The sequence below is a fragment of the Lissotriton helveticus genome, chromosome 1_1 (assembly GCF_964261635.1).
Source record: "Lissotriton helveticus chromosome 1_1, aLisHel1.1, whole genome shotgun sequence".
Classification (NCBI taxonomy): Eukaryota; Metazoa; Chordata; class Amphibia; order Caudata; family Salamandridae; genus Lissotriton; species Lissotriton helveticus.
This window is the reverse complement of record NC_136057.1, coordinates 488,504,581-488,525,018: the sequence shown is the minus strand read 5'-3', so window position 1 is coordinate 488,525,018 and position 20,438 is coordinate 488,504,581. Positions and strand designations below refer to the sequence as shown.

At 45.7% G+C, this 20,438-nt stretch overlaps 1 protein-coding gene across 1 annotated transcript in view; it reads left to right on the top strand.

Moving 5' to 3' along the window:
• Positions 1 to 267: 267 nt before the first annotated feature.
• The window catches only part of LOC144812334 (NAD-dependent protein deacetylase sirtuin-3-like), a 401,094-nt gene continuing 380,923 nt past the window's right edge, over positions 268 to 20,438 (top strand). Inside the window, exon 1 of the mRNA XM_078673929.1 lies at positions 268 to 551. Coding sequence (XP_078530055.1) covers positions 530 to 551 — 22 coding nt within the window. The 5' untranslated portion in view covers positions 268 to 529. The remainder of the gene's footprint in view (positions 552 to 20,438) is intronic.

Below are 20,438 nucleotides of genomic sequence, written 5' to 3'. Positions count from 1 at the left end.
TTACTAATAATTTAGCTACGGTTTTCTGCCATCTCAGACTAATTCCCGTTTAAACGTGCATTGTGCACAGGTATTCCCAAAATGTCATCAAAATATGGAGAATCCCCAATTGGCATTCATATTGTATGCCTCTCGTTTTTTTCCCTTTGATCCCTTTCACTAGTTGTTTTATCAACATAAACCACTGGATAATGGGTCCTCTTCGCGCACACCAAACGGTATACGGCACCTGCTAGCATCACAAACGGTCTCAGAAGCAGCAGGGACGACTGCCCCGGTTACAGCCGCCCCTTTCCCAGCTCTGACGCATTTCCTCTCGCTGCGCTTACCGAGCGTAGGTTGCCGTGGAGAGCGTCCCGCTGCAGGTGAAAGAGGAGCCGCTCTAGCTGGCAGCTGGACACAGGCTCGGCTGCTCCTCAGCTTTCGACTTATTCTGGACATTTTCTCTCAGGAAACTTCACCGCCTCTGTTCTTAGTTGAATTAAGCGTATTTCACGGAAGCGTACTTTGCTTGCAAGCAGTTGCAACAATGAGCACCACCCGCAGCAAAGGTATTGTTCGTACCCCTATTGCCTGTTGCCCGACAGAACTTTTTTTTACTGCAGTTCTGGTCTTGTCCTGTGAGTTTGTGACACTTCTTACGTATTTTTTATTTATTGTTCTCTTCGATCCTCATGAAACTGCTAATTTGTTCCGCGAACTTTTCCCTTGCGGATGTTTATATTCAGTGAATATTGCGCGTAATTTACACTGTGTATGTATTTCTGAAACCACAGCGCCAGCATAGCTGTTAAGTGTCCAGCATGTTGTGAGACGCCTTCAACCAGTCCTTGAGTTCAATCAAGCAGATTGCAGGCCTGTGTTGGTGTCTTGTGGTAAGGCCGGCAGGTCCCAGCATGCAAAGAATAGTTTTCTGCAATTTAGAAATAGGTCAGAAGTGGCGTGAGGCTGTTTAATGGGTATCTGTTGTATCTAAGTCCATAGCTACGTTCTTCCGCAAGCTGCTCCGTTCAACGTGGAACATTTTGTTTAGGTCTCGCTAGACGTACGCAAAAGCGAAGCTTTTGCGTCTAGCGAGACAACTAATGTCATCACTTTCAGGGGAATGTAGACAGCAGACTGTCACGAGCGTCTCCTGCCGGAGATTCTACCTCGTGAGCGCGCCCGTCGCCGTCCCTCATATTCCCATGCAAAGAAAGGCACACTGAACACACACATGCAGGCAAGAAGGCACACACACACAGGAGCGCACCTACACACATACAAAGCCCCCCCACAACCCCCCCGCCGACGCCGCATACATAGAAGTCCCCCCCCACCTGCCGCCGCCGCCGCATACATAGAAGGGCCCCCCACCCACCTCCCTGCCGCCGCCGTCGCATACATAGAAGGGCCCCCCCTCCCCCCTGGCCGCCGCCGCATACATATAAGCCCCCCCCCCTCCCCCGCCGCATACATAGAAGTTCCCCCCCCCCGCCGTATACATAAAAGTGCCCCCCCAGGTGCCGCATACATGCAAGCGCCCCCCCCCCACACCATACATGCAAGCGCCCCCCCCCACACCATACATGCAAGCGCCCCCCCCCTTACCGTGATTCTAAGGTCTTGCAGCCTCCGCGGGGCTCTCCCTCGGGCATGAGCCCCGCGTCACCAGCACTGCTTTCCCGTGGGCGCGTGCGCGGGCTTCCGAAGACGGAAGTCCCGCCCCAAGGAAGGTTTCGCTTTCGGAGCTGGTTTTTAATTGCCATGGCGCGCGCTTCACGGGCCGCCACTCACAAACATTTGATGTACATGGGCACTGCACTTTATTTCAGCATGGCGCACGCTTTCATGTTTTTGCTAGGGATTGTGTTGTCAAACGATCCTCGTTGAGTTTTGCAATCTTATTTATACTAAGTACCATTGCCACCCGTTATTCCACAGTATTTCACTTATCTCATTGTGCCGCTGTACAGTGTTGATCTCTTTGGGCGCTTTGTTTCCCGGTATCATTTTTGTTCATGTGCGCACACACAATGAAAGGATTATAGCTCAATGGTTACGTGCTTTCCATAGCTGCCGTCTGGCCTAGTGGCTATGGCACTGGCCTCCTAAGCCTGGGGTTACGGGTTCGAATCACATTTGGGGTGGGGAAACAAACAGTTCTGTTTTATTTTTTATTTTTGTCAGGGTCTTTTCTAAAAAACATTAGTTGAGTTATATGCTGGGTTATATCAGTTTAGACCTGTGATGCCGTGAATTTACAAGGACAAGATTAAATGCAGTGGTTCAGAACCGCACAGTGTTCTGTATCACAGATCCTTGCAGCCAGTATCTACCCTGCCCTTTATGTAGGCGGTGCTATTGTAGTCTTTCCTTGGTTTTGATTTCGAATCCTTAAGGCTGTCGTGTGTGAGTGTCAAACTGATAGTTCCACAATGCTGGTGCATGTTTTTAAAGCTGCGCCGCGGTGCTGTGCAAACACGGAGCTAATACACTTTGTGATCATGTTTGATGTCACATTTGGTGTCTGCAGATGACGAACGGGCTAATACTCAATGATTGCTGCCCCCAAATAGTACAGCTGTTTGTCAATGGAAGAAAAATAAATACATTTTATTTTAGTGTTTCTCCGTCTCCAAGCTCCACTGTCCTCGCTTCCTCCTCATCTTCCTCCGGTCACCGTCCCACATCCATGTCCTGCAAGGTCTCTCCGCCATCTCCCACCTTTGTTAGTTACCCTCACCTCTCCTACTCTCTCCCCCTTTAGCTCTACCAGTCCCCTACAAGTTCTGTCTTTATTCTTTTTTTTGCACCTCCTTCTGCTATCGGCATCATTTCTACTTCTCTACCATCACCCTTTTCTTTTCTCTCTCATCTTCATCACTTATTAACCTCACATCTACATGCTCACCCCCTTCTCTTCCCTATACAATCAGCATAATTTCACTCAACGCCACACACTTCCACACCACACAATTCAAATCTTCACATTTCCATCATAATTCGACAAGAAACCACATAATTCAACTCAACAACACAATTACATAACACACCACATACATACATCCAATCCATACCACACATCTATCATCATGCCACAAAATTTAACAGCACACCACTTAATTAAACTCCACTACATACCACTCCATAACACATAATACCATTCCACATAATTGCATTCAATAATGCACAATCCCACTTTGCATCATTCCATGACACTCAATACCACATAATTTCTATCACAAAAATCCACTGCACACCATACCACATAATTCCACAACACAAATCCACTCCACACCACACAATTCCACCACACACAATTCCACAACTAACAATAGCAATCCAACCCACATAATTCCACTCCACACTACATACAACCACTACACTCCAAACCAAAACACATGGGTGAAAGACATTGTCATTTACAGCGCCAATAGCTATTTCTCTGACAAATGCGAGACCTATTGCATTGAAAATGCTTGTTTTATTTAGTTCCTGCACATTTCTATATGAAAAATCTCACCAGAGAATTTCCTTGCCTATGTTTGTGCCACGTTTCATCTCCATCTTCTATGGGCATTATACCTGCATCAAAGCACTTTGTTCTGCTGGCAAGTTTTCTGTTACTGTTGGCATTGTTTCTGCTGCGAAGTATCTTCTTGCACCTTACGCCTTGCTTGTCCATCATTGCAGTGACAGTCACAATTATTGACTGGTTAATCATCAAGCATGTTTTTTTTACAATGGTTATTGTTTCACTCATTTATGAAATATGTGTGTTCTCTGACATGTCATTTTAACGTTGGTGTCACATTTCATATGTTGGGTTCTCTCACCCTCATGTCTGCACTACAGTATAGTGTTAAGTTCTAGTATCCCGGTCTGTGGGATGAAAGTGGGTTGTAGTCCCATTTCCCCTCATTCATAATTTGTGTCATGGGGGTTTTCTCTTGTCAAGTTTGTGATGGGTGTTCGCCCCATTTCATGGTCTAATTCAAATTTTTGCTGCTAATCCATTGTGCTTTGCACGTGTGGGTTCGAATCCCATCCTCGTCGCCATGAAATATGTTGTATCTAAGTCCATACATACATATAATGATGTGGCCGAGGCAGATGTAGTTAAATTATGTAGAAAGTTTATTCAGCTATAGGTAGGATAACAGGAAGTATAACTCTGGAACAAGCAGCCCCACCAGGAGCAGCCTCTTAGCTACTCAGCCCATTCTCAACTGCCAACCCTCATACCAGTCACCCAAGCATTCCATCCATGTCAATCACACTAACATTCTTACCTGGAACACTCACACTGGCTGAGCAGCTAGATGCAGAGAAGTACAGGAACATAAATACAAAACCGAGAATACTACATTATCGTTTGTTATTTTAAAATTCTTGACGTTGTTGAATGCTTTTGTATAAGTGATGTACGTTGCTTGCCTTTGACAGTTTATTTCTGGTCTTCTTTGCAAGCATGGTTCATTTGGGGATAACTCGTTAAATTTTTTTTCTTTCAGAAAACCATTTTGTATAGATTTGAATTGTAACCACAATGGGGAAAAATGACATTGCCCCCTACCTATCACCATCAGAACCTTCGGGGTCAAATCGCTTAGCTCCCTGGTGCAAGGACTTACCCCCAGATGCATCAACAACCCAATTTACGATTCCTTAATAGCGAAAAATATCGATTCGCTATTAAGGAATTGCAAAATGGAATGCATCAAGAAATCACATAAAAAATAGCGATTTCTTAGAATTCCTTAATTGCGACTCGCAAATTGCGTGTCGCAATTAAGGAATACCTCCCCATTCATTCCTTTGGGCCTAGAGGCCCATAGGAATGAATGGGAAGACAATCTCAATTTGAGAATCGCAATTAGCAAATCGCAAATTGAGATTGCGATTTCAACGGTGCAGGGGTGTCCAAAGGACACCCTGTTGCACCCCTGAAATTGATATGTGCACATATGTTGCGCACACACATGCCCTTAGGGCATGTGTGTGCGCAACATGAAACTTTGAAAAATGCACTTTAGTGCATTTTTCAAAGTTTTTGCAAATTACCATGAAGTTTTACTTCATGGTAATTTGCGTGCCCTATTAGCGATTTCGCTATTTTAAAAACTTTCATGTATTGCATTTAAGGATTCTCAATTTGAGATTCCTTAAATGCAATTAATCGCAATTTAGCTATTTCTAAAATTGCGATTTTTGCATTTGGGATGATGCATCCCAAATGCAAAAATACCGCTCGCAAAGGGGCAGATTCTGAGAATCTGCCGCTTTGCGAGCGGATTTTTGTTTGATGAATCTGGGCCTTAGTTCACTGCACCAACTTGAACCAGTGAATCAATTCGGACTGCAACACAGACACAACCCACTCCGCAATCTTGCATAAGAAATGTTTCCTGCTTGCAATCAGTTCCATAAGATAAGTTCAGGGACAGCCGTGGCATTCCAAACAATCTTTCATTAATGAAGAGCAAACTCTAGGATGACTAGAAATGGAATATGCATGTTAAAATATTTATATTAAAATTCCTATTCTATTGCACGCAATATTAAATGGTAACATCCAGAATATAAAAATTAAAAGCAGCTGACTTCAAGAACAGTGACAACAACAGGGAAAATGGTAACATAATCATTATATATTGTAGCCCTAACACACTCATTGTTATCCACGACACCACACTAGTTCTAGCAGAATCAATAAACAATAAGCTTATCCACCGTGTTTTGGCGGTGGTGAGCATATCTGATTTGTGATAATGGGGTCTGTTGTCTGGAATAGCTTGCCTGCTATCCCGAGCACAAGTGCAAGGACATCATGTCTATTCAAGAACAGACACAACCCTCTCACCAGTTCAGTGCAGCCGGAGCCTCGTAAGAGTGTTGCCAGCGCAGCCTTGTATTAAGACAGTGGAATCTGGTGCCGTGCCATCTTTATTTTCACCCACGTGAAGGTATTCTCCTAATCAGTGGGCAAATACTTGTGTTTATATAGGGCCTGACCACTGAGTTTATTTTATGTTAACGCAAAAAAGGCCTCGGAGACTAAAGAATCTGAACTAACATGCACAAAGTGCATATTCTCAATCCACATGTAGATCTTAAGCAACCATTACAAAAACCTTGAAATCTGTGCAGCAAGAGGCCATATTAGAACAGTGGCGCTTGTTAACGAAATTAAAGAACATGGCAGCCATGGTGATTCGCTGTATCCTCCCATTTGATATTGTGTAAAGGTGACCTTGGTAATTGTTGTTTCTCAATCCAAATATTGCTTTATAGAAACAACCACAAACTGCCTGAGCCATTTTACTTTGTCTGTTTTTCATGTGGGTCTAGAGTTATAGGCTTGTATCCCACTGTCATTGGACTTGCAATTCTGTTCTATTTTCTTAAACTATTTTGCATATTAAAACTGCCTTTATCCGGCTGGATACTGGCATAAATATATCACTGACTGGGTCTATATTCATTTTATACACATTCTTGATTTTCCCAGGGACCAACTGTCTCCTATAACCAATTAATCCTTAGGCCATTGTACCTTTCATGCTGGTGAAAATAAATTTCATTTTAAATAACAAAGAGGGGGAGAGAGAGACGGGGTGGATTCCTTCTCCCAAACAATGTAAATAAACAACAAGAATCCACCTGATTGGGTGATGTGTTACCTACTGTGGTTGGGAGCACATAGTGTTTTTAAAATACCCCTCACACACCAAAAGGACCCTTGGTGTCATGCTTCATCATTGGGGTCTTCGCACCCCTCTACGGGATGCAGCGTGCTGCGACCTACGACTACGCGGGAGCACTGATCATAAAGACTATGCGTGGTGCATGTGAGGGTTGGGTGTGAGTATGTGGTGGAGCAGTTTTTAGTGAGTGAATGGTTAAAAAGTGCCTGGCTCATGGGGTAGGTCAGAACTATTTTAATGAACCCCCGGGCTGGTACTGTTAAAATGGGTGCAGGTTGAGGTGATTATGTGGTATTAAGCACATCGCCTCTTGGGCGCGTCAACATGTTTCGGAGATCAACCCCTTCTTCAGGACAGGGTGCACCACACCCCACCTTACTCACGTTTTCTTAAGTAAAAAAAGAGTATTTACAAAAGAGTGGAGATGTAGTACTATGATGTGCCTACAAATTCAATGAAGTTCTCTGCCAATATGCAAATAACTTTGTTTTCTTGGATCAATGCCTCATGAGCCTCCAAACGTTGGGGGTTGCTCTGGCCCACTGGCTTGAGTTACAGCAATGGTAACGTCCTTCTTCCCCCGAACGCGGCTCCGCTCTGAATCTTACTATCATTGATCCAAGAAAACAAAGTTATTTGCATATTGGCAGAGAACTTCATTGAATTTGTAGGCACATCATAGTACTACATCTCCACTCTTTTGTAAATACACTTTTTTTACTTAAGAAAACGTGAGAAAGGTGGAGTGTGGTCTACCCTGTCCTGAAGAAGGAGTTGATCTTCGAAACATGTCGACGCACCAAGAGGCGATGTGCTTAATACCACATAATCACCTCAACCTGCACCCATTTTAACAGTACCAGCCCGGTGGCTCATTAAAATAGTTCTCATCTACCCCATGAGCCAGGCACTTTTTAACCATTCACTCACTAAAAACTGCTCCACCACATACTCACACCCAACCCTCACATTCACCACGCATAGTCTTTATGATCAGTGCTCCCGCGTAGTCGTAGGTCGCAGCACGCCACATCCCGTAGAGGGGTGCGAAGACCCCAATGATGAAGCATGACACCAAGGGTCCTTTTGGTGTGTGAGGGGTATTTTAAAAACACTATGTGCTCCCCACCACAGTAGGGAACACATCACCCAATCAGGTGGATTCTTGTTGTTTATGAAAATAAATTTCAGTCTGGACAGCTGTGGACATGTCCTTGTCAGCCATGCACAGGAGTATATTGTTCACGCAGAGCAAGGCTCTTTCTTCCCATTCACTTACTCACGCACCATGTCTAACCTGAGCTTCTATCCTAATCAGTTCGGCCAGTGGTTCCACTGTCAAAGCAAAAAGAATCAGGGAAAGCGGCTACCTCTTTTGGGCACCCTGCTTTATACCATGAATCCTGGATTGTATTTGGTTTACTCATACTGAGGTCATCCAACCACTGGAAAGCAGTCTGACCGATCTCTAAAAGCTGGGTTTGAAACTCATCCCACACAGTATTTGTAACATAAAATCCCATTTTACTGAATCAAACAATACCTGAGCAATTGGCTCTGTTGCTAATGCAACGGATGCTAAGTTGTTATAGAGTCTAAGCATGTTGGGACAAGTGGATCTAAATGACATAAACCTGGACTTGTCCAGATTAGTTAAATCTAGAATTAAAAACACTAGCATGTTGGCCAGCACCTTTGGCAGAAACTTTGCCTCACTGTTCATTATGGAGATCTGGTGACAGGACCCACATTGCACCCTCAGTTTTCCTTCTTTGTGTATTAGTAGCACAATAGCACATGTCAGGTCTGCAGGTAGAGTGCCCTCCGTTTGGGACAAAGGAACCACGTTCTACAATGGTTTGGTGGTTATTTCAGCCATTTGTGGAATTCAGTTGGACGAGGAGTATTTCTGGATTGCCATTGAAAAAAGGCAATCCTAACCTCAATGTAAGGCCTCAATGAAGTCTTTTTTTCTATTCTGTCATCCACATATGTGTCGATCAGTCTTGCGCAACATCCACCAATTCAGAGTCACTACAATCCACCCTACTGGCATCGGGCTGAAGATAATTTGCAAATCCTTCCACCACTGCCTGATCACACTGTATTATTTCCCCTTTATGTGGGAGTATATCTTTCTAGCTCTCTTCTCGTCTTATAAACCAGGCTTAAACCTTCCAAGCTTTATCCTACTAAGCAATTAATCTACATTGCTGTTGTGTGTGTGTACACCGTTATTTAGTTGTGCCGTGTATTCCTCTCTCGTATCCTTCAGTTCCCACAAGTCTATGTTCTTGATGGTCTGTAAACCTTCTTTCGAGGTCCAATATTTCCACCTCCCAGCTACCCACAGGATGTGGGCAATGCTGACTGAGCCTTAATTTTCTTCAAAATAGAGCAGCTCATTTACCCATCTCAGACCTGTTAAATACAACTTGTTACGCTTTCAGCCAATTGCGGTTTTTCTGCCTTGTTCCAGCATAGCATTAGCAGTGACTATCTTATCAAGTTGTAGAAAGCTAAAGCTCCTATGCTGGATTGGGAGGAGGGTGTGTGCTCAAAAACATGTGAGGAAATGTTCCACCCAACACAGACTAGATTGACAGCAAACCAAATAGTATAATCAATTAAATAAGCATTCTGGAGACAAAGTATAATTTAGAAACCATGAAAGTTTATTAAAAGATACAATTAATTACAGAACACAAATTATGGTTAGATTCAAAATCAATCAAATTCATAATAATATCATATATAGGAAATTAGCATTAAACCCAGTAACATGCAGTAAGAGGTTTGATTTTATGTCCGACCCTTAGGGGAAAATACCAAACATTATTTAAAGTCCTAAGCATAAGTCAGACTAACGAGGATCTGCTCTTATAAAAATCAAAAGATTGACAAATGAGCCCTTTATAGGAAAACGCACAGCACAAATCACATGGCATTAGCTTAGCAAAATGTTACCTAGGATCACTGAATCATAATGCAGAATGTAATGCAACATCACAAAGCATTTCATTTGTGCACATTTTCTCCAGGCAGAGAGAGAAAAAATGAAAACACAGCCACAGATTGAAATTCAAGATGGAGTTGAGTCTAGTTTTGGCCTTGATTGGCTAATCTTAGATAAACATGGTTGTGTAAAGTGCAGTGTATTCGTTTTATAGGTCTCGCCTGGCGTTAGTAGCATGCATTCGCTGCTCTCGCCTTGCGAGAACTTTTGCAATCGATACGGGTTCCAAAGCGTGCACGCGGGGGCTGGATGCTTCACTGGCGGCGTGACACACTGGGAACTTTTTTTTTGGCTCGGAAAACTGTATGTTTTAATATTTGATGCTTTTAATGAGCAGCATAGCACGCTGCGCTGCTTACTAAAAGCATCAATTATTGAAAAAAAAGTCGGTAATCTTTGATTGTGCTCATTCACATTACTGAACATAACTAATGCTGTGCGAACGTAGTGGAGTCTCCGCTTCTTTTCTGTTCTCGGTTTCCATGACCTTCTGCACACCGACTTGTGCCTGCCACGGTTCTGATTATCAGTCCAGTTCAGTTCAACTTTATTCAGGTACAATAGTACCCATAAAAGCACAAAAACAGATACATCTTAAGAAATTTGCACATAAGATTTAAGGTAAATTACAAATGTCCAATATACAATCCAAAAGTGGCTTTGTATAAAAACGATACATCAAGGTAGTACATAAAAATGTTAAAATAGAAAAGCAATAAGGAAACAGTACAAAAACAATTTATAACAGTGTCAGACATCGGTCATGATTCTGCGCGGCCTTACTGCCGTTTTAAAAAAAGTGCTGGTTCGAAAGATAAGATCCACATCTTCTAATGCTAACATAGATCGAAATGCTGCCTCTAAACTAATTGGTCTTCTTTTGTTAAAATAAGAGCTTAAAAACTGTTTAAAATATTTAGTGTAGTATTTGCAGATAAATATAAAGTGTTAATAGTTTGCTCGCTCCTCCCGTCACAGGGGCACACATTTGAATTTAAGTAAGGACTATGGCCAAGTGGGAAGCAGAGTATTAAACGAATTGTGCCAGCTCTTAAACGGAATAATAAACTCATTTCCCATCGGCTCATTGATAAGGACAGATACAAGTGGAGTGGGTGACTATACCGTTCGATATCCATGTAGTTGCGCACAGTTATTTTCTTTGCCTCTGCCTCCTCCTGCTCAATCTTATAAAGGGAGTACAGAGCATTCTGTATTTCTTTTTTTACGACTGAGGCAACTGGTGTTGTATCCCAGAAAATACTTTCCATATTTATACTACGTAAACTACTCAGCACACCACTCAGCCATGGGATTTCTGAGCTTCTAGCACAACCTAGACAGTCCTTAATGATTATCTGTGTCAGGGACGCTGCTTCATTCTTCCATTCTGCAATCCACATGAGTGCCGGGCGAGCCCTAATAATATCTGTGATAAAATTAATGTTGAGCTCTTTGTGACATATGTAATGGGAGGTCGAGATTGGGACATTCAGTAATTTCCTGCAAAACCTGGTCTCCTCCTGCTGTATACCTGAGCAGTTGACCGCCCCCCATATCTCGGCGCCATATGTGGCTACCGGGGTACACTGGAGTTTGTAAATCTTTTGAACAGCTAATACTACGTCCGTAGTCTTAGGACGAGGTAGACTTAATATCGAGTTGGTGGCCTTTGAGAACTTGCTCCTGGCGTGGGCCAAATGCTCACTCCAGGAGCCGTTCGCAGCAAAGGCCAATCCCAAATATACAAAAGATTTTACCACGGTCATCTTATGGCCATCTATTATAATAGGGCATATATCGTGTTTGTCCGGGCCGCTGCTCATTAAAAATGATTTTTGTAAATTGACTCGTAGGTCTAAATTTTCCATAAAAATATTACAATTTTGGACAAGGAGGCGCAGGGAATTTGGTGTACGACCTATTAAAACTGCATTATCGGCATAAAGCAGCACCGGAATGGGTGCTTTGTTAATATAGGGAACATCTTGGGTGGCCGATTTCAGGGATGCATTCAGGCCGTTGATGTATATTATAAAAAGCAGGGGGGCCAACACGCAGCCTTATCTTACTCCCCTGCCAATATTGATGGGTCCTGAAACCTCTCCCCCCGCCCCTATTCTCACTTGGGCCCTAATGTCTCTGTGCAGGTAGGCCAGAAAATTAACCAAGGCTTCAACCAAACCTCCCTCCAAAAGGATTGCCCACAGCTTTGACCTATTGACTAGGTCAAAAGCTGTGGACAAATCCATAAAGGCCATATAAACCGGTGATTTTTTAGCTATGGCATATTTGCCAATGATTAGGTTCAGATTGAGGCATTGTTCCTTGGTTCCTACTTTGTTCCTGAAACCCAATTGACAAGGGTCTAAGATGTTACTTGCTTCTGTTCAATCTATGATTTTATCGTAAAGAACTCTAACTAAAATTTTGAGAGTGTTATCACTTAGGGAGATGGGGCGAAAGCTACACGGAAGTGACCTATCGCCCTTCTTAAAGATCGGAACTATTATACTTTTGGCCCATGTGTCAGGTATCTTTGCCAGTATCGAATTATTAAAAATGTTCAGAAGCAGGGGGGCCCGAAAGGCCGGGTTCCATTTAATTAGATCTATTGGTAATCCATCCGGGTCGGGCGCTTTATAGCCTAGGCTTTGATTGATTGCTTCCGTTACTTCTACGATGCTAATATCTATCGGTATTAGGTTATCAAGGGTAGGAATTGGGTCCGGTGGGGATGGGGCAGAATAAATAGCTGTAAAATGATCCACCCAAGCGTCGCTGGTTATATTACAGCTAATTGGCGTTGATAACTGGCCCATGGAACGCACTTCCCTCACTGCCGCCCAAAAGATGTTGCCATTTTTCAGGTTTACGGCATCGGACAGCTTGTCCCAGCGTTCCCTTAGAACTTAGTTTTTCCTATGCTTGGTCGCCATCTTATAATCGTTCCTAGCCTGTTTCACCAACATGGGGCATCTCGAAATAGTTGTTAGTGCCCTACTTAAATTCCTGTTAGCTTTGGAACAATCATAGTTAAACCAGCTGGGGACTGGTGCTACCTTTTGGGCAGGTTTAGATATAATACCTTTGATAGTCTGACATAACTTCCTGAAATCCTCAATCATCTGGACAGGTGAGGTTTCTAGGGAGATGCAGGAGTCGATAAGTGGCATGTTATCTTTTGCCAATAGCCTAAAGGTTTCTGCTTTATCTGCCCCCTTCCAGCATACTCTTATGTTATCAGTTGAGACCATTATGTTTGCCGCCCCACATTCAATCTGAGGGGTAGGCCATCTGATTGTCTGTAGTGTTACCTTAATGGGATTATGGTCCCCGAAATCAGATGGTATGATTTCAGCAGAAACCAACAGGTTTTCAATTAAAGGGCAAACAAAAACATTATTTATAAAGCTGCACCCCCTTCCCCTGTATGTCGGATGGTTGTTCTTGTGAGAACCTGGCGCTAAGTCCATAGCACTGGATAGGTTGTGAGATTTTATCAGCCTTTTTAGTTCTCTACCTCTACTGAGCGAGGAATGTGCACAGTGAGCTATATCCATATCAGAACCCTGTCCTTGGATTTTGGCATTAAAATCACCACCTACTAAAATGCCCAAAGAATCTCCTTTATCTGATTGTTTGTCCAGCTCTGATATAAAATCAAATAACCTTAAAAAACTTTTGTTTGGAACTGACTGAAAATTATTATTATAAAAATGTAATAAATAAAATTGGATGCCTCTTTTATACAATACTACTTGGAAGTCTAGGGTATACGTTGGGATTACTTTAAAACTTCCCCCTGCCGCCACATTAATTCCCAGGAATAATCCCCCTGATGGCCTCCCCTTCCGTTCTGATTATAGTCAACTGGGTTCTATCAAGCACTGACAGAAGTCATCATGGGTGCCATTCTGCGCGCCAAAGCCCGGTTGACTCTTCTCTGTTGCAAAAGGACTCGCTTAGAATTCACTAGATTATTGGGGGGGGTCAGCATGGTGCTAGAGAACACCCTGAAACGCAACCACCTCGGGACTCAGTCCTATTCCAGCACCACCGACCACATTTCTCCTGCCTTGTAGGTCTGTTTTGTCTTGGCCAGGGTGGCTTCTGGGATTACCTCGGCCACTACGGGTTTAGTGCACTCAGTGACACAGAGGTGGGGTCATGCCAAAGTGCCAGGCATACATGACAGCAGCGCAAGGTCAGCCCGTGCGAAGGAAAACAACCCGCCAGAGGCGAGCAGCGCCAAGGGGGCCAGCAACACTAGCATGGGGGAAAAGCAGCTGAACGTGGGTTCCAGGTTATGGCGTTACAGGTTAACATCACCTGTTTCACAATCGGTAAGATGTTTTTTTTCTGGTCTTGGCTGCGCCCTCAGGGAAGCAGCCCATGGTATTGCTCTAACACCCTAAATTACAATGTTTCCCCTGTGTTTTACCGTTTGGTATATTTAAAACTGTCCCATAGTTATCCTGGGACAGGAATGAGAATATTAAATTACCTTTTCCCCATTTGCAACAACTATGCTGCCCTCTGAACGAAGCTGAAGGCAGTAAACGCAATGCATTGTCTGGAGACTACAGAGTATGGTTACAAGGTTATGAGAAAAAACAAACTGTGATGTGCTGCTATATTATAAGGTGCAATACAGTTCTGGAGTGATTTTGTGTGTACAGAATGACTTAATTGACAGCACCTTGCAACATAGAAGAGGCATGATGGTGAAAACTGATGTTCTGAGTTTGGTATTTTGGGGTGTTCTAACACCTGGTGCTGCACTATCTCTGCTCTGGGACATACGCAGAAGAACCTGGACTGTCCAGATTAATACAGGACATCTGGTCACCCTTTCACACAATGTTGTGATCCTGCCTCTCACCCAAAGTTCGCCTGTATCAATTGTATCAATTTCGTACCAAGGATGCTGTGGGCTCTAATGCAGAGCACTCGAGTTTCATTTACATTTAAGTGCGCTAGCCTTTGTTTTGTAGTCTGGGACTTCACTTGTGGCCCTGTTCATGTTGTAAAATCAAGACTACAAGTACTAGAGTGCAAACATTGGCATAGCCAATAGGTCTCGCCTTTTGGACCTTATAAGTATTTAGTTATTCAGCACAATATCCTTGGTGCAACAGCATTAACTGTTGCATGGTTAAACACTTATAAGGTCCCAAAGGCGAGACCTATTGGCAATGCCAATGCCTGTTTTTAACTCTATTGATGTTATTTTCCAACATGTAATGTTTTCACATCACATTTAAAGTCTTGTTGGGTACAGCATTATTAATATGGAAAAAGTTGATCAACTCCACATCAACCCCACCTCACATATACATAGTTAGGCAAGCTCTGGGACCCAAGTCTGAAGTCACTGATTGATATACTAAAGGTGGGGTAGCACATAGCCAGCAGACAAGCGCACAAACGGGAAACCTTAGATCAATTCCACAGATAGGCGCAGCAATATTAATATGGTCAAGGGAGATTGGTCCCAATAAAGCACACATGGCCCAAGGGGTCGCATGCTCCTAAAACACCATAAAGTCAGATGCGTCATGAATTGGGAACATATAGCCAATCAGTACACAGCACTTGCAGTGATCATGCGCTCTCCATGCCGGCCATCTGGACACGTTACCCATTGGCCACATTGTGTTCACGCAAGGTCATGGTCCACCTGTATTTTCCCTTAGTCAATACATTTATGAATCCAAAGCAGTAATTTACATTCCTCACCATATATGGATCACCAGAAACCTTTATCACCTATGATGAACTGTATAAAAAAAAAGGCCATAGACCGATTGTAAATTGACTGTCCTCAGACCCTGTGCCTGTAACTGTTCTCCCGGCCGATATGTTTAATTAAACAAACTGTTCCTGTTTTTGCCAAACGCCTCTTGTTTCTTCAAGGTATTTCCTGTTAAAGTAACAGCATCTCCCTCTCCCCCCTCCCCCCTCCTTTGCCACCCTGTAGACTACAAAGGGCCTAATTATCAAAGGTAAAGTTAGACCAAAAGTCTAACTTTACTATTTATTGGTATTTACAAAGGTAATTTACCACTAGTAACGTTACTACTAGTAAACTTACTAGTAGTAAAGTTACTTTACTACTAGTAAAATACTAGTTGTAAAGTTACTAGTAGAAACTTGTCTTTATGAATAACAATAAACTTTTGGTTCTTTCACACTATTTGGTCCTGCCCGAACATACAGGTTTCTTGGGGAGAGGTGCTCTGAGAATTAGGAGAGGTGTTGGAGATTACTCTCCAGTCCGACCCTAAACTGGTCCTCCTTGGCATGACAAACGAGGTAGACATAAACCGCCCACAGTTAATTTTTCTAGTAATGGCCTTGGCCAAAAGGGACGTGGCCAGGAAATGGGGGGGCCCCAGAGCTCCCACAGCTGGAGGAATGGCGTATCAATCAATCAATCAATCAAAAACATTTATAGAGCGCGCTACTCACCCGCGAGGGTCTCAAGGCGCTGGGGGAAGGGGGAAGGGGGGGCTACTGCTCGAAAAGCCAGGTCTTGAGGTGCTTCCTGAAGGAGAGATGGTCCTGGGTAAGACGAAGGTGGGCGGGGAGGGTGTTCCATGTCTTGGCTGCCAGGTAGGTGAAGGATCTTCCTCCGGTGGTGGTTCTGCGGATCCGTGGAACGGTGGCGAGGGCGAGGCTGGCGGAACGGAGCTGGCGGGTCGGTGTGTAGAACGTGAGGCGTTTGTTGAGGTATTCGGGGCCCAAGTCGTGGAGAGCCTTGTGTGCGTGGGTGAGGAGTCTGAACGTGATCCTTTTGCTGACGGGGAGCCAGTGCAGGTCCCTCAGGTGGGCGGAGATGTGACTGTGTCTGGGGATGTCCAGGACGAGTCGTGCTGATGCGTTCTGGATGCGCTGGAGTCTTTTCTGTAGTTTGGCAGTGGTCCCAGCGTAGAGGGCGTTCCCATAGTCCAGACGGCTGGTGACGAGGGCCTGGGTGACGTCTTCCTGGTTTCAGTGGGGATCCAGCGGAAGATCTTACGGAGCATGCGGAGGGTGTTGAAGTAGGAGGAAGTAACGGCGTTGACTTGCCTGGTCATCGTGAGGGAGGAGTCGAGGATGAAGCCCAGGTTGCGTGCGTGGTCCGTGGGCTTGGGGGGGGGGGGGGGGGGGGGGGTGCCCAGTGCAGGGGGCCACCAGGAGTCGTCCCAGGCGGAGGTGGATGGGCCGAGGATGAGGACTTCCGTCTTGTCTGAGTTCAGTTTCAGATGGCTGAGCCTCATCCAGTCCGCGACGTCTTTCATTCCGTCCTGGAAGCTGGCTTTTGCGGTGGCGGGGTCGTTGGTGAGGGAGAGGATCAGCTGGGTATCGTCGGCGTAGGAGATGATGTTGAGGTTGTGCCTGCGTGCGATGGCTGCGAGGGGGCTCATGTAGACATTGAAGAGGGTAGGGCTGAGCGAGGAGCCCTGAGGCACGCTGCAGATGATCTTGGTGGCTTCTGCGTGGAAGGGCGGGAGACGGACTCTTTGGGTTCTGTCGGAGAGGAAGGAGGTGATCCATTCCAGGGCCTTTCCTTAGATCCCGGCGTGGTGGAGGCGGGTTGTCAGGGTGCGGTGGCAGACCGTGTCGAATGCAGCCGAAAGGACGAGGAGGATGCGGGCGGCGGTTTCTCCGTTGTCAAGCAGGGTCCTGATGTCATCGGTGGCTGCGATGAGGGCGGTCTCAGTGCTGTGGTTCGCTCGGAATCCGGACTGCGATGGGTCGAGGGAGCGGTTCGTCTCGAGGAAGGCTGTCAGCTGATTGTTGACGGTTTTCTCGATGACTTTTGCAGGGAAGGGGAGGAGCGAGATGGGGGCGGAAGTTCTTGAGGTCTGTGGGGTCTGCGGTGGGTTTCTTCAGGAGGGCGCTGATCTCTGCATGCTTCCAGCTCTCCGGGAAGGTGGCGGATACGAAGGAGTTGTTGATGATGTCCCGGAGTTGGGGTGCGATGATGGAGTCGGCTTTGTTGAAGATGTGGTGAGGGCATGGATCGGCTGGGGAGCCCGAGTGGATGGTGTTCATCGTGTGGGTGGTGCCTTCCGTGCTGACCGGCATCCAGGCGCTTAGGGTGGTGGTGGGCAGCGTAGGTTCTGTGGTAGGGTTTGCGATCTGAGCGCCGAAGCTGTCGTGTAAGTCGGCGATCTTGCGATGGAAAAAGTGGCGAGAGAATTGCAGAGGTCTTGCGATGGCGTGATGTCGTTGTTGCTGGCGTCGGGGTTGGAGAGCTCTTTCACGATTTTGAAGAGGTCCTTGATGTTGTGGGTGTTGTTGTCCAGTCGTTCTCTGAAGGACGATCTTTTGGCGGTGCGGATCAGCTGGTGGTGTGTGCGGATGGCGTTCTTGAGGGCTGTCATGTTTTCCGTTGACTTGTTGTGGCGCCAGGCTTTCTCGAGGGCACGGCAGGATTTCTTGGAGTCTTTGAGATCGCTGGTGAACCATGCTACTTTCTTGCTGTCGGGGTTGCTTGGAGGGTTCTTCAGTGGAGCAAGGGCATCGGTGCAGTCTGTGATCCACTGTGTGAGGTTGGGGGCTGCTTCGTTGGGGTCCGTAGTGTGGGTGGGAGGGTTTTGGCTCAAGGAGGTGGTGAGTTGGTCAGTGGTGATCTTGCTCCAGTATCTTCGTGGGGTCTGTTGCGGACGGTGGTGGGTCGTTGTCTTCCTGAAGTTGAAGTGTACGCAGCTGTGGTCGGTCCAGTGAAGCTCGGTGGTGTGGCTGAAGGAGACGTGGTTGCTGGCGGAGAAAACGGAGTCGAGCGTGTGACCGGCGTAGTGGGTGGGGGAGTTGACCAGTTGCTTGAGTCCGAGGTTGGCGAGGTTGTCTAGTAGGGAGGTGGTGTTGCTGTCCTTGTCGTAATCCAGGTGGTAGTTGAGGTCTCCTAGGAGGATGTAGTCGGAGAGGCGAGGGCGAGCGGGCTGATGAAGTCTGCGATGGCTTCGCTGAAGTGTGAGCCTGGTCCCGGGGGTCTGTAGATGAGGGTGCCTCTGAGGGTGGTCTTGGGGCATGGATCTGTATATGGCTGACTTGAAATTGAACGAAAGGGTGGGTGCTTGGTGCCTGGGAGGGATCTGGGTTGTCCGCTGTGCATCTGTCCTTCTTGGAAGTGGTGTAGATAAAGTGACTGTATTGATAGTTTTGGATATCAGTGTTAGGGGTTCAGGGGTGCTGGAGGGAGGAGGGGGGCTTCGGGGGGGATGTGCTGAGTAGGGATGACATGTCTGTTACGTGATTATGCACTGAAAAATCTAATACATTTTTTTTTTTTAAAACAACAAAAAAAACAATAAACTTTTGGTCTAGGTTAGGCTTTTGGTCTAACTTTATCTTTGGCCCTTATAGTTTCGGTCTCTACCTTAGACTTCAGGTGTCTACCTTAGACTTCAGGTGTAAAGTTAGGTCTCAAGTGTAAAGTTAGGAATCAGGTGTAAAGTTTGACTTCAGGTTTAAGTTTACCCTTGTGAATAAGGCCCAAAGTGAGTATCTTTCTTGAAACAGTTTAAATTGTGTAGCTTATGGAGTATGCAATCCAGGTCCCCCAGATTTTTCTGTGTTTGTCAGGGCAGCCTCTGGATTTATACATATATCATTCCGCAGTAGCACAATAGTCCATTCGACCATGGGGGTGGCTTTCTGCTCTCCAGTGTTTAGCAATGCTCCTTTTTACAAGGATGAGGCCCACCACCACCTGCAATCCAGTGTATCTGGTGCCACCCCATTCGTCCTTCTTTACCAATATCACCATTTTGGTTTCAGGTACCACCAGTCACCCCACCATCAGGGATAAGGTATCATAAATGGTACACCATTACCTGTGTATTACTGGACATTACCATATAAAGTGGGAACATGTGCCCATTTGTTGTTTGCACCATAAGCTCTGGGGTCTAAGTTCTTCTTCATGTTTCTCAGTTTCGTAGGGCTGTAATATACCCTATGTAGGAACTTCATTTGAATTAGCCGCAGCCTCATGGAAGACCGCCCGTAGGCTAGGGGCCATCCGTGCTTCCACTCAGCCCTACTCAAGTGCACCCACATCCCACTCCCAGCACCCTCTCAATACTACCAGTGGGCCTGGGGTATTGTGTACTTATGTGTGATTATAACTTTGAGATCCCCTTTCTCTATATCTGAGACATTGTGATGTGAGCCTACTGTTTCTCCTTTGTCCAGTAGGGTGCGGATGTCATCTGTTGCGGCGAGGAGGGTGGTTTCCGTACTGTGGTTTTTTCTGAAGCCGGATTGGGAGGAGTCGAGGATGTTGTGTTCTTCAATGAATGTGGCGAGTTGGCTGTTGATGGCTTTCTCGAATGACTTTCGCTGGGAAAGGGAGCAGGGAGATGGGTCTGTAGTTTTTGAGGTCGGTGGGGTCCGCTGAGGGTTTCTTTAGGAGGGGGTTGACCTCGGCGTGTTTCCAGTCGTCGGGGAACGAGGCGGTCGCCAGGGAGCGGTTGATGGTGTGGCGGAGCATGGGTGCGATGGTGTCGGCGGCTCTGTTGAAGATGTGGTGGGGGCAGTGGTCCGTGGGGGCCCCTGAGTGGATTGACTTCATTGTCTTCAGTGTGTCTTCGGTGGTGAGGGCTGTCCATTCATCAATCGCTGGTTTCCGGGTGTCGGGGGTGGTTGGTGAGGGTTCAGTGTGTTGGTTGTCTTCGTCGAAGTTGTCGTAGATGCTCTTGATTTTGTGGTGGAAAAAGGTGCTGAGTTTGTCGCAGAGG